General features: G+C 50.4%; 1 protein-coding gene across 6 annotated transcripts in view; it reads left to right on the top strand.

Annotated features, from left to right (window-relative positions):
• The first annotated feature begins 103 nt into the window (after positions 1-103).
• The window catches only part of ILDR2 (immunoglobulin like domain containing receptor 2), a 55,253-nt gene continuing 43,505 nt past the window's right edge, over positions 104-11,851 (top strand). For 3 of the 6 annotated variants that reach the window (XM_032862953.1, XM_032862951.1, XM_032862950.1), the window contains exon 1: positions 106-236. In XM_032862953.1, coding sequence (XP_032718844.1) covers positions 191-236 — 46 coding nt within the window. In that variant the 5' untranslated portion in view covers positions 106-190. Of the gene's footprint in view, positions 237-2,420; positions 2,454-11,851 lie in introns of those variants that run through there. The other 3 variants (XM_032862955.1, XM_032862954.1, XM_032862952.1) reach the window with 2 other exon arrangements.

Raw genomic sequence — 11,851 nt, 5'->3', positions numbered from 1 at the left:
CCCGCGGCAGCGCGCGCCGGGCGGGCGGCGAGGCGGGCCCGGCGGGCGGCGGCGCCGGGGGACGCCGGGGACCCGCTCGCGCGCGCGGCCGCATCCCCGCCGTGCCGCGGCCGCCCGGTTATCCCCAGCCGCGCGCTGCCGCCGGCCCCCGCTTCGCCCGCTGCTCCAGCCGCATGGGAAGTTGGGGAACATGGACGGGGTCGTGCTGGCGTGGACCGCCGTCTTCTGGCTAACAGGTGGGCGTCCTTCCCGACCCCGGCGAGCAACTTTGCGCGCGTTCCCACCCCACCCGCGGGTCCCCCGGGCTGGGCTTCCAGCTGCTCACAGGTCGGCGGTGAGTGGGGGAAGGGGCCGTGTGTGTGTGTGTGTGTGTGTGTGTGTGCGCGCGCGCGCGTGTGCGTGTGTGTGTGCGAGAATGATGGAGGAGGCGGGGGAGGACCCCGACACAAGTGAGACGGCCGAGAGGCAGGTGTTTGACTCCTCACGGGAGAGCTCGGCATGTCCTCGTCCACACAACGGTTCTTCTCGGTCTTACCCTGACTTTGTGGTGCTGTGGGCCCTGGGAAGAGCCTGGTTAGGGGAAAAAAGAAAAAAAACAAAAAACAAAAAAAGAAAAGGAAAAAGAAAGCTCGGAGGAGACATTGATTAAGAGCCCTGGTTTTCTGCAGGTGAGGGGCGGAGGAGCGTGTCTCCCCGATTCCTTCCCGGGAGAAGCGGAGACCCCGCGGCGCTCTCCCCGGGGCTCCGGGGCTGCGATGGGGCGGGATGAGGAGCAAGATGGGGGCCGGGGCTGATTGGTTGTGGAGTTTCGGGCCCTGCTCTCGCTCGCTCGGTGCCCGTGGGAGGAGCGGTCCCACAGCGGAGCAGAACCTTCCTCCCCCAGAAGGAGGAACCGCAGAGACACTCAGAAGGGAGCGCTGCTCCCGGCGCCAGAGTCCCTTCCGCTAGCTCCATACCCCATGGTTCTCCCTCCCTTTGGGGGAACTTTCTTCCCACCCACCTGAGGTCTGGAAGGGTTCTTGTTGCCTGACGCCAGGGTCCTGCGAGGTCGAGGGACCGGTGGCCAGGCAGAGTGGCTGGCCCTGAGACATTCACGAAGTGACCCAGCTTGGATGCTGGTGAGGTCGGGCAGGAAGGTTCCCGGAGTTTGGAAGAGACAAAGATTCCCAGCAAGGTGGAGACCGAGGGATGGAGAAGGGATCAGAAAGGTTGAGAGGACGGGGTGAGGGCCATGCAGGGCAGGAGAGAAAGCAGAAAACAGCAGCCAAAAATGCAGTTCTGTCCCCTCTGGGGGCACCAATCAGAAGATTTGGAAAAATCAAGTCAGTAGGAAGTTTGAAACATCTAAGGTAGTCATTGAAAGAGGGTAGAATGTATTTAAGAAGCGAGGCAAAAACTCTATTTCCCTTAGCTTCAGAATAAGATTATTCTTATTTTTTTTTTCCTGTTCCAAATGAAGGACCCTAACACTGGCTCTGCTCTGTGCTGGCTTGAGGTTTGGGGGCGGGGGTGGGCAGGCCTAGTCGGCAGAGGTAGCCTCTTCTCTTGGCTGCTCTGAGTTCATCCCTCCCACATTATTCAAATATGAATCATCTCTAATTTCAGGGTTTGGCTGATCCATGTCTCCCCACTCCCCTGGCCTCCCAGTGCCTTCCACTTCCACCCTCACGGATTCTGAATGTCCTTGATTTGCCTCTACTTCTGTGTTGCCATACTAGGGGGGAACTCGGGCCTGAAACCTGTGTCGCCACCTCCCCGAGCTAAGCTGGGCGTCCTGGCTCTAAGTCAGAGATGCTCTTCCAGACACCCCAGAGTGTGCCCAGAAAAAGCACTTGAGGTATTTGCAGGGAGTGGAAGCAGAAGGGGAACACAGAGCCCTGCTAGATGGCTGACAACATTTTATGAGGAAGGGGCCACAGGCCATCTAGGCCAGCCCTCATTTTCTAGAAATGGAGGCCCAGGGAGGTGACGGGGGCACAGCAGATGTGCAGTGGGACAGGGACTCGACCCCAGTTCCCCGAACCCCAGGCCCGTCCCATTTGCACTCTTCGAAGCTGCCTCTCTGGGTTTTCTTGGTCGTAGGGAGTTCCGTTTTGTGTTTATTTTGAGGGGAGTTGCTGCTCTGTCCGTGCCTTCTTTGCTTGGTTCGTGGAGAAGCCGCCCCCTGCCTGGTGGCCGGCAACAGGTCCTCGTTAGGGCCATCTCAGCTGTCAGACACCCGGGCTTCTCTGCTCTGCACGTGAGGCTGGCTTTCAAGATCCCTCTGAGCACGGCAGGCACCCCCGATCCCAGCTCCGGCTTCCCCCTCACACCATCAGTCCCGCAAGCCCTTGCCTCTCAGCCTCAGCAAGGTGGAGAAGCTAACAATGGCGGCTGGGGGGTGGGGGAGAGGAGCGGTCACGGAGGAGATGGATTCAGGCTCCTCGTTCGCAGAAAAACCACGAGAGGAAAAGGTAAGACATTTCAGTCCGGCCCAATCAATGGATTCTCTCTTGAGGGGGTGGTACAGAGGGAGGGAGAAAGGGAAGGACAGATTAAAAATGAGTCAGGGGCGGGGGCACACATTCATTCTCCTTCTCCCTCCCTTTCTCCTCCCCCACTTTGTCTTTCTCCTCCCTTCCCCTCCCCTGTTTGTCTCTCTTAATGCAGGCTGAGCAATTTCTAATCAACACTTCAGTTTTTTCCCTCAGCCTCAGGCAGCTCCTTCCTTGTCTTTCATTGCGAAATTCCGCTGTATATTTAGCCTCATGATTTCTTATTGTCATTGTGATGCTGCTTCCTGTACGAAATTGTTGTTTTGAACAAACACGACGCTTCTCAGCTGCTATTTTAGCAACAGGTGCCATCCAGCAGTAGGACCTGAAGGAGGGTTCGCTCGGTCTTTGTTCCTGAATGCGGATGGCGTCTCCTCCTTGCTGGCAGCAGAGGCTGTGAGGAACGCGGGTGCTCTGTCCACTCCACAAACACGCTCGCAGGCGGGAAGCAGGCCCTGCGTTGTCCTGGAGACTCTTGGGTCTCTCTGTGATGACGGTTGCTTGCTCTGTTAGCCTTTCGGTTTTGGTCTTTCATTTATTCATCCCTTCCACAAGCACATACTAAATTCCTGTGCTTCCCAAGTGTTAGGATAGGTGCCGAGGGCAAAGAGAGAGCAAAGACCCAGTCCTTCCCCTCACAGAGCCATCAGTCTAGACTCAAGTGAGTTTTCTGGTGATTTTGAAGATTTTTATTTATTTGACAGAGATCACAAGTAGGCAGAGAGAGAGAGAGAGAGGAGGAAGCAGGATACCTGCTGAGCAGAGAGCCAGATGCGGGGCTGGATCCCAGGGTCCTGGAATCATGACCTGAGCCGAAGTCAGAGGCTTTAACCCACCGAGCCACCCAGGTGCCCAGTTTTCTGGTGACTTTGATTGGGAAGCAGAAGGTCTTCCAATCAGAGCTGCGAGAGCCCCATGAGGGGCTAGGAGAGCATGGGCACCCCCAAGTCAAGCCTGAAGTGGGGATGGAGCCATCTTGAAGGGAACTCCTAGGAGAGGTGGCGGCTGAGGGAAGACACGTGTTCATGCCTCGTCAGCGGCTGAGTAAACCCCTACATCCAGGTGCGGTTAGACATGGCCCTGCCTTCCAGCACTTGCAGTCTGGTGGCAGGACACAGTTATGGAGTAGCGTGTGTCCAAGCAATAATGGAGATCTGCACCAAGTGCAGTGCGGGTACCTCAGGGTGGCTCCTAACCACCCTGTGGGGGGAAGGACATTTCCGAGGGGCGGTTGTCTCCTGGTCTGGTTTGCATTCGGGTAGACGCCTGGTGACTGTGTGCCGACAGGCTTGGAAGCAGAGATTCAAGTGTTAATATTAGTCCTAGAGAAGCAAGAGTGGCTTTCAGAGACTGCTGACGCCTCAGCTTCCGTTGTCTCCTTCCCTGTCCTGCACACTTTTAGTTTCGCTCCCTCCTCTGTTCTTTTCCCTGCAGAAGAGACCTTGCTCTTACCGAGCACCTTCTTTCAACATCATCACAGCCCTCCGCTCTCCGCTCCTGCTCTCAGCCAGATGCTTCTCTCTGGACCGGGAGAGGGGGCTTGTTTCACTCTTTAGATTTTAGACTCCCATGATTCAGTTGGTTGGCTCATTTCTACAGGCTTGGAATTAGTAGTAGTAGCGGTTGTAGGGCAATACTATGCTTGTAGTCTTAGGGTAAGTACTTAGTGCTCAGTACAGTGTTCGTAGTTTTAGTACTAGAACTTGGTTGGTGGGAGGAACCCTGACCTGGGAATTAAGGTTTGGGTTCTAGTCATTCCTGCCCCATAGACTGACTTTATAACCATGGGATCTGAGTCTCATAATCTGTTGAATGAGATGACTTCTGAGGTCACTTTCAGCTCTAAAGATGCTATGGTTTAGAATCTTGTCTCCACTTAATTTTGATGAGTTGGAAGTCATGACCAAAAAGTGACAGGTCCAGTCTTCCTTTTATAATTCACCCAGTGAAAAGCCCATTTCTTTAGCCCTTCCCTGTTCATTAATGATTGGAATGAAAGCCACCAGCTGGGGAGGGAGAGGTCTCGTTAGGATTTTCAGAGGAACAAATGGAATAGCACTCAGTGCTTGGTGGACAGGAGACGGTCCACTCTGAACGATGAAATGTGGTCATGCTGGGGACTGGTACAGGAAAGTGAGCACTTTGGACCAGATGGGATGAATCCCACTAGAGCCAACATGGTCCCAGGACGTCCCTTTGGTTTCAGGACGCACACACCTTTTCACTCCTTCCAACATTTTAGCTTTTATGTCTCCTTTTTTCCCCAATCAAGAATATAAAGAAAGGTATGATGTGGTGGTTTGTTCTTGCTTCTTTATATGCTATAATGTTTTCCCATATGTTAAAGGACTTTTATATACATTATGCTTTTTGATCATCCTAAGCAAGAATGACTAATATTACCTACTTCTACATTAGAACACAAAGGCTCAGAGAGGATAAATAACTTGTCCAAGTCCATGGTATCTTATTGATTAAAAGATCAAGAAACAATATCACTGACTTAATACGACTTGGTTGTGTCAAGGACCAGAATCCAAGGGAAACATTCTTTTCTGCTCACAGTGGGTCAAGGTAGAACTCTTGATTTAAGTGAACATACATGGTGTCTGTTATGGGGCACTGGGTCGAGGGGCTCAGAATTCACAGAATTCAGGGAAATGTTGTAGGGGAACGTGAGAAAGAATAGCATTTAGTTTTTCCAGTTAGACCCTGAGATCTAAAGGCAAGGCATAAGTGAGAAGTGAGGCCCAGCAGAGCAGAGGATGTGACCCAGCGACAGCAGATACTGCTGGCATCTCAGAGCCCACCTGGGCCTTGGGGCTGGTGCTGTGTATCCAGGAGCCACACAAGATGTAGCTGTGGCATGTGCATGCTTAACATTTTGGTCTTCAAGATAGCTCTTGGCTCTCTGAAAGTGGAAGAAGGCATTTTGGATGACTAGTGTTCTTTATGGGCCAAGAAACAAGGAAGAGCTGAGAAGAATATGTTGCTTCCCCTGTTCTCCTGCAGTGTCCGCACTCCTGCAGGAAGTGGTGCCCTGCCTTGGGAGTCGAACCCTCGCATTCAGCCTGGGATCCTGCACTGTCACTCCTCCCATGCCCTTGGCTCATCCGGAGGCAGACTTAGAGGCCGTGCAGGGAGAGGGATTAGATTCAAACTGACCTGGGTTTGAATACTAGCTTAATATTTTACCTATTTTCTCTGGCTTTAAACACGGGAAATTAATTTACCTGCCAGGGTTGTTGTGATCATTAAAGAGGGTATGTAAAACTCCTAGCGCAATGTTTGGCACACAGTAGGCCCTCAATACGAACTATGAGCCCCAAAGAGGTGTATCGGTCAGCATTTTGACATAGCCATGAGCAGCCTCCAAATCTCAAACGCTCTCAAGAGCAAACATCTCGTTCTTGCTCATATGACGTGGGAACTGAAGTCAGCTTCAAGTCAGCTTTGAATTGGCTAGCATTGGTAGACTTGGCTGAGTTCCAAATGTTTTCTTCTTCTGAGACCGAGGACGAAGGGTCAGCCACTGTCTGGGCATGCTTGTGTTGTGGCAGAGGGCTCAAAGGGGCAGGGCGAGAGCCTAGAGTGACCAGAGCCAAAGCAGGCACATGCCTTTTAAGCTTCTGCTTGGACGCGTCTTATGGCATGCAGGTCATGCAGAAGAGCCCAGGGTTCTTGGAGTGGTAAGTGCATTCTGCCTACAGGGAACAAGGCAAGAGTCTGGAGGGAAAACTAATTGGGAACAAATAATCTGATCTATTAACTGGGTTAAATCATTCAACAAATGTGCTGAGTACCTACCACGCCGCGGAGTCGTTAAAGGCTGCTGGGGGAGAGTTTGTTGCTGATGACAGAGACAGAGAGCTGGGTAGGAAATTCTCAGGCAACTGCCATGGTTGGGGTGCTGGGACTACAGTAAGAACGAAAAGAAACTTCTGGAGGAAGTGATAGCTGAGCGAGTTTGGAGGGATACATAGGAATTACTAGGGGAAAAGTGGGATGGAAGAAGGGGGATTTATAGATTTAAAGAATCAGGGAGGATGTGATCTCTGAAAATTCCAAATATTTTAGTATGGTTGGGGAATTTAGTGCCGCAGGAGGAATGAAAGAGAGCGGCCCTCTTTGAAAGGGGGCCGGTTGTCCCTTGTGCTCTTGAAGTGTCTAGAAGGCCACTTTGAAAGGGTCAGAGCAAAGGAGTGCCATGCTTAGATGTGCATTTTGGAAATATCATTTGCACCACAATGTGGAGAGTGGGATAGGTGTGGGCAAACATGCAGCAGAGAGTACCCGGGAGACTCGTGCGGGAAGAGAGGCAAGGCATACCGAGAGCCCGACGTCACAGGGTGCAGTGGGGATGGGAGAGGTGGACAGAGTGACTGCAGATGGAGGGGTAGTGGTGACATGGTTGGACCTGCAGAGTGAAGGGACAGGAGTGCCAGAGACCCTTCAGGCTTGCGGCATGGGATTGCTGGAGGTGACATTTTTGGGCATGAACTAACACAGGAGACGAAACACATAAGGGAGGGAGATAAAGGTTGATATTTTGCATTTTATAAAAGTACGGCCTAAGTTGCTACAGCAAAGAAACTCTAAAATACAGAAACTCACACAAAATAATTTCCTTCTCTCTCCGGTAACAATTCAGATGTCCTGGGGGTGCGTCTGCCATTCCCAGCATGCAGCTGCCCAGACTGCCCCCGTGACAGCCGTTCCCAGCCAGCCGGAGCGAGGAGAGCAGAGGCCCAGGGCGTGCAGGTTGTCATGCGGCTCCGGGGAGGTGGCCCAGAAGCTGCAAGTCACTTCTCCTCATGTACCTTCGTCCTGAATATTCGATCACAACTAACTACAGAGAAGCTAGGAGACGTAGTGTTTGGTTGGGTTGGCTGGCTGGATTAAAACCCGAGAAGTTCCTTCACTAAGGGAAGCGGGCAGTTAGTGTCTCCTTCTACAGAGCGACAAGTTGGAGGTGTCTGTGTCCCAGCCACATGGAGAATGAGGTCATGTATTTGGGTCTGGAGCTCAGGTGGGAGATCTAAACTGGAAACACAGGTAACGAGGTGGTAGAACTTTCTTACAGGAGTTTTCTCTGTCCAAAGAGCTGGTGCATCCCAGAAAGCTGACGCACCCAGTGAATCAGTGAACCAGTGAACCAGGACACTTTCCAAAGGACCTCTGCCTTGCAGGACGGGGACTAACCTCTTCCAGTGCAGCTTTGGTCCCACTGGAACGGTAGGTAGGCCAGCTAGACATTACTCATGAGCTCATGTCGATCTCTGGAAGACAAGGCCCACCAGACAGAAAAGAAATATGCTTCTGGCTTTCATCTGCACAGTGGCAGCTGAGAACGGGAAAGCATGGCTCAGTTGGACACGTAGGACATATGCTTAATGAATGGCGAGCACAGTGTGCACGAGTACCAGCGTTGCGGGCAGCAAATAAGAACTAGGCCATGAGCAAGGCCTTCTTGGGCAAGGGCAGCACTGACGTTCACCATAGCACCATGGAAGAGGGGGAGCTAGTCCTGCCTTTGGGGACTAATAGGGAGAAAACATACAAGGATGCTGTCATTTTTTTTTTTTTTTTAATCTCCAAATGGTACATCTGGTCACCCTAACCATAAAATGGCTTGAGTAGTCAGGTGTCATGTTAGCAAACAGGAGAAGTTGATCCTGGCCAATTTAGGCAGGAAAGGAATTTGCTGGAAGGCAGGCGATTAACTTCTAGAACCAATGGGAGACCTGGATAATCAGGCTTAGATATTAGGCAAATACCAAGGGAATGTCTACTATTCTTTCGAAAGTCATTTTATTTTATTTTATTTTATTTTATTTTATTTTATTCTTAACCCAGGTATATAGGAAGATGAATGATTCCTCTTTTTTTAGGGGGGAAAATAGATCCTATCTGCATTCTCTCTGCCTTTAAACCTTGAGCTTGCCGGCCGACATTTCTCCAAATACTTTGCTCCCATCCTGACAGTGCTTCTGGGGGATGGACAGGCTTTATTTCCTCATCTGGACCGTGGACCAAACCCAGAGGAGATATGGGATACTTCATATTCATCTCCTACACTTAGAAAACCTGCCCATCAGTTGTCCCTAAGCAGTGTTTTAAGAAACTAGGACAATCGTTAACAGTGTGAGGACAAAAGATAAACGTCTTAAAGAAGATCTAACTTGAAGCCAGGAAAAGGAAGATTTGTACCGTCATACTGAATGAAGCAAAACCTTAGGAGTGAGAAGGCCAAGATATCCTGGGAAACATGTGATTCTGAGGTCAAAACCCCACTTCTGGGACTTCAAAACTTAAAAGATGCTGGAGCTGTATACAAAATTTCTGAAGATGCTTCTCTTTACAATGATGATTTTCCATGACCTTCAGCAGTGATCTTTGTTCTATAAAATGGAGCTGTGAGGGGCGCCTGGGTGGCTCGGTCAGTTAAACGTTTGCCTTCAGCTCAGGTCATGATCCCAGGGTCCTGGGATCAAATCCCATGTCGGTCTCCCTGCTCAGTGGGGAGCCAGCTTCTCCCTCTATCTTTGCCCCTTCCACTCACTTGTGTGTGTATTCTCTCTCTCAAATAAATAAATATTTCAAGTAAAATAAAGCAAAATGCGTCTGTGCTTCTAGGTCTCCCTCCCAATGATGCTGGCAGGCAGGAATCGCTTACCAATTAATGAGTGGGGAAAAGGAACTTGCTTCGGGAAAAAATGAAATTGCTAAAATAAGAACAGCTTTGCTTTAGATGCCGCTTCTGTTGTTCTTGCGGGAACACAGCTCCTTGAGTGTGGGATCCTCTTCTTCACAGGAGAATTGGGGCAGGACCTTATCTTGCTGCACGAGGGAAAGCTGAGTCTGCACGTGGAGCTGAGCTTCCTTGGCCTAGTGGCCCGCGGAGCTGGGGGCCGCTCTCTGAGCTGTCAGTCACCACTCTCCTTTCAGGCGGCCTTTCTAGTAATTTGCCAGAATCCCTTCTGTGCCAGGCAACCTGCTAAGAAAGGTCATTTAGACTCAATCCTTCATTTACTCTTCCATTCTTTGATTCCTTCCCGATTGTGTGAGCTTCACATGTATTCTGTGGCTTTGCTCTGTCCTGGGGATCAGATTCAGCCGAATCCTGGTCCCTGCCCTCAGGGACCTTAGAGTCAGAAGTAAAGTTTATATTGAATTTCTCACGATCTGGGACTGGTCTCTTAAACTGATTTTCCCAGAACTTAACATAATGTTTTGAAATATGATTTTGATTGAATTTGAATTTAATAGTCAAGGGCAGTTTCTCTGTGCATCAAGGGCACAGTGAAAACTACAGGAATGGCCTGGGGGGTTCTGAGAAAGAGGATTCCCTCCCCTGCAAATGCCCAAGAGCACGGAATCTCCAGTCTTCACTTACGACCTTCCCTATGCTGTCTGGACGGCTTTCAGTCAGGAATCCTAATTTTTACAGGTGCCTACAGAATGACCCTACCTTGCTTCATTTCCTTTTCTGTCCTTTTGCCGACTTCTCTCGCCGTTTCTCTCCAGTGTTCTGCAATACTTGCTTTCGTTTGTAGGATGAAACACAGATTCTCTCTGCACCTCCGTAAGTCTCTTTCTAAGGGCACCGACACAGACGTCCCTTACAGCGTCACCAGGGCCTGGACTCAGTCCCAGCCTTGCAGGACCCACACTCAGTGCTGCTTTCTCTCTGGGCTGCTGGGCCTCCTTCGGTTACATGCTCTCGGGTCTCCCCAGGGAAAAGGAATGACAGATTGACAGGTAAAGAATGGAAACTGTTTCCGTGCGTCTGGAGTGTGCTTGGGGCCAAATCGCAGGGAAGACCTTACATGCCCTCTCTAGGCACTCAGATCTTACCCTGGAAGCAATGGGGAATCAATGGAGGCCTTAAAGCATGGATGGACATGATTAGATTAAACCCGCAACCCTAGATTTGGTGCTGAAAGTACGGAGGCCACTTAGGAGGTAATGAAGGTCTGTGTAGAGGGATGGTCAAGGGCTTTGCAGCCTGGGTTCATACCGTCACTTGCTAACCCTGAGATGGTAGGGAAGATACACACATTCTCTGAGTTTCAAGATCTTTATCTATAAAATGAGTATGATAATAATACTATAAAATACTTTATAGAATTTTTGGAAAAAAATCATGAAGATACTGCATGAATAATGCTTAACACAATTTCTGACACATAGTAAGCATCTCATGATCAGTATCTAGTAGAAGGAGTGGAACCCTAATTTAAGGAGGTGACGTGGAGATCGAGAAGGGTCAAATTTGAGAGATGCTGAAATTTAGTGACCAACCAAATGTACTCAGGGACAGACAGGAGATCTCCAAAGCTACGATTTCTGTCTGAGGTGATAGGATGGAGGTATACTGGCAAAGGAGCTAGAGGGAGGCAGGGGAGAGGGACTCCTTTATAAGAAATGAGTGGGAAAAGAGAACAAGACTGGAGTTAGACACGTTGAACTTGAAGCATCTGTTAAAATGTGCAGATGAGGCCTCAGAGAGGTGAGGGTCTGAGACATAGTGATAGTTGGAACCGTGGGAAGGAATAAGGTTTCTTAGATCAAATGCACAGATGAACACCACGAAGAGGCTGGCATTTTGTTTACCGGGCACACAAAAATGTTCTTATTAGCCTGTAGAGACTCTAGCATAAGAAGTACTAGGTTTTGGTGTCTGGCAAGTGGTGAAATAGAAAAAAATTCTGTAGGAGTTGGGACCAGAGCTCAGGATAGGAACCTCACCCCAGGGAAGATCTCTTGGAAATGTGAAGCAGAGGGAGGGTGTTCCCAGGCCTGATCTCAGCGTGCGTGCGGGCTCGTGCATTTTAGTGTTTGCTGCAGTTACGTAGTCTCTGAGGGGCCTCATGTGGAGGTAGGAATGGAGGTCCCATGAGAGGTGTTTTTTGAAGTTGGGTGGTTAGCCACGTCAGTTTCGGATTTGATTCAGTCATGAGTAAGGGATAGGAAACAGTCCCAAATCCTCTAGAGAAGGGGCTGGTATTGCGGCCCAGGCAAGCTGGCTGGAGCTCAGAGTAAGCGACAGTCCTAGCTGGACGCATGGGTTGCAAATCAGAAGGAAACAGTCCAAGATAAACACAGGTTAAGCGAAAGAGATGCTGCTTGGTAGGTGTAAGGAAGCAAAGCCCTTACCTGGAATTCAGGGCTTGGGCCGGAAGAGCAACTCCAGACCCCACCCTCCAGTGGGAATGGGGTTCCTAATAGGCAGGGCCAGGGGAGGCTCAAGAATTGGGTGGCACTCCTCCTGGAGCTCCAGCTTCACAGAGCTAACGCAGAGACAGGCATTTTCA

Source organism: Lontra canadensis, unplaced genomic scaffold, assembly GCF_010015895.1.
Source record: "Lontra canadensis isolate GAN:19392208 unplaced genomic scaffold, GSC_riverotter_1.0 scaffold24, whole genome shotgun sequence".
Taxonomy (NCBI): Eukaryota; Metazoa; Chordata; class Mammalia; order Carnivora; family Mustelidae; genus Lontra; species Lontra canadensis.
Note: the sequence above shows the minus strand (reverse complement) of the source record. Positions and strands in the feature narration are given on the sequence as shown.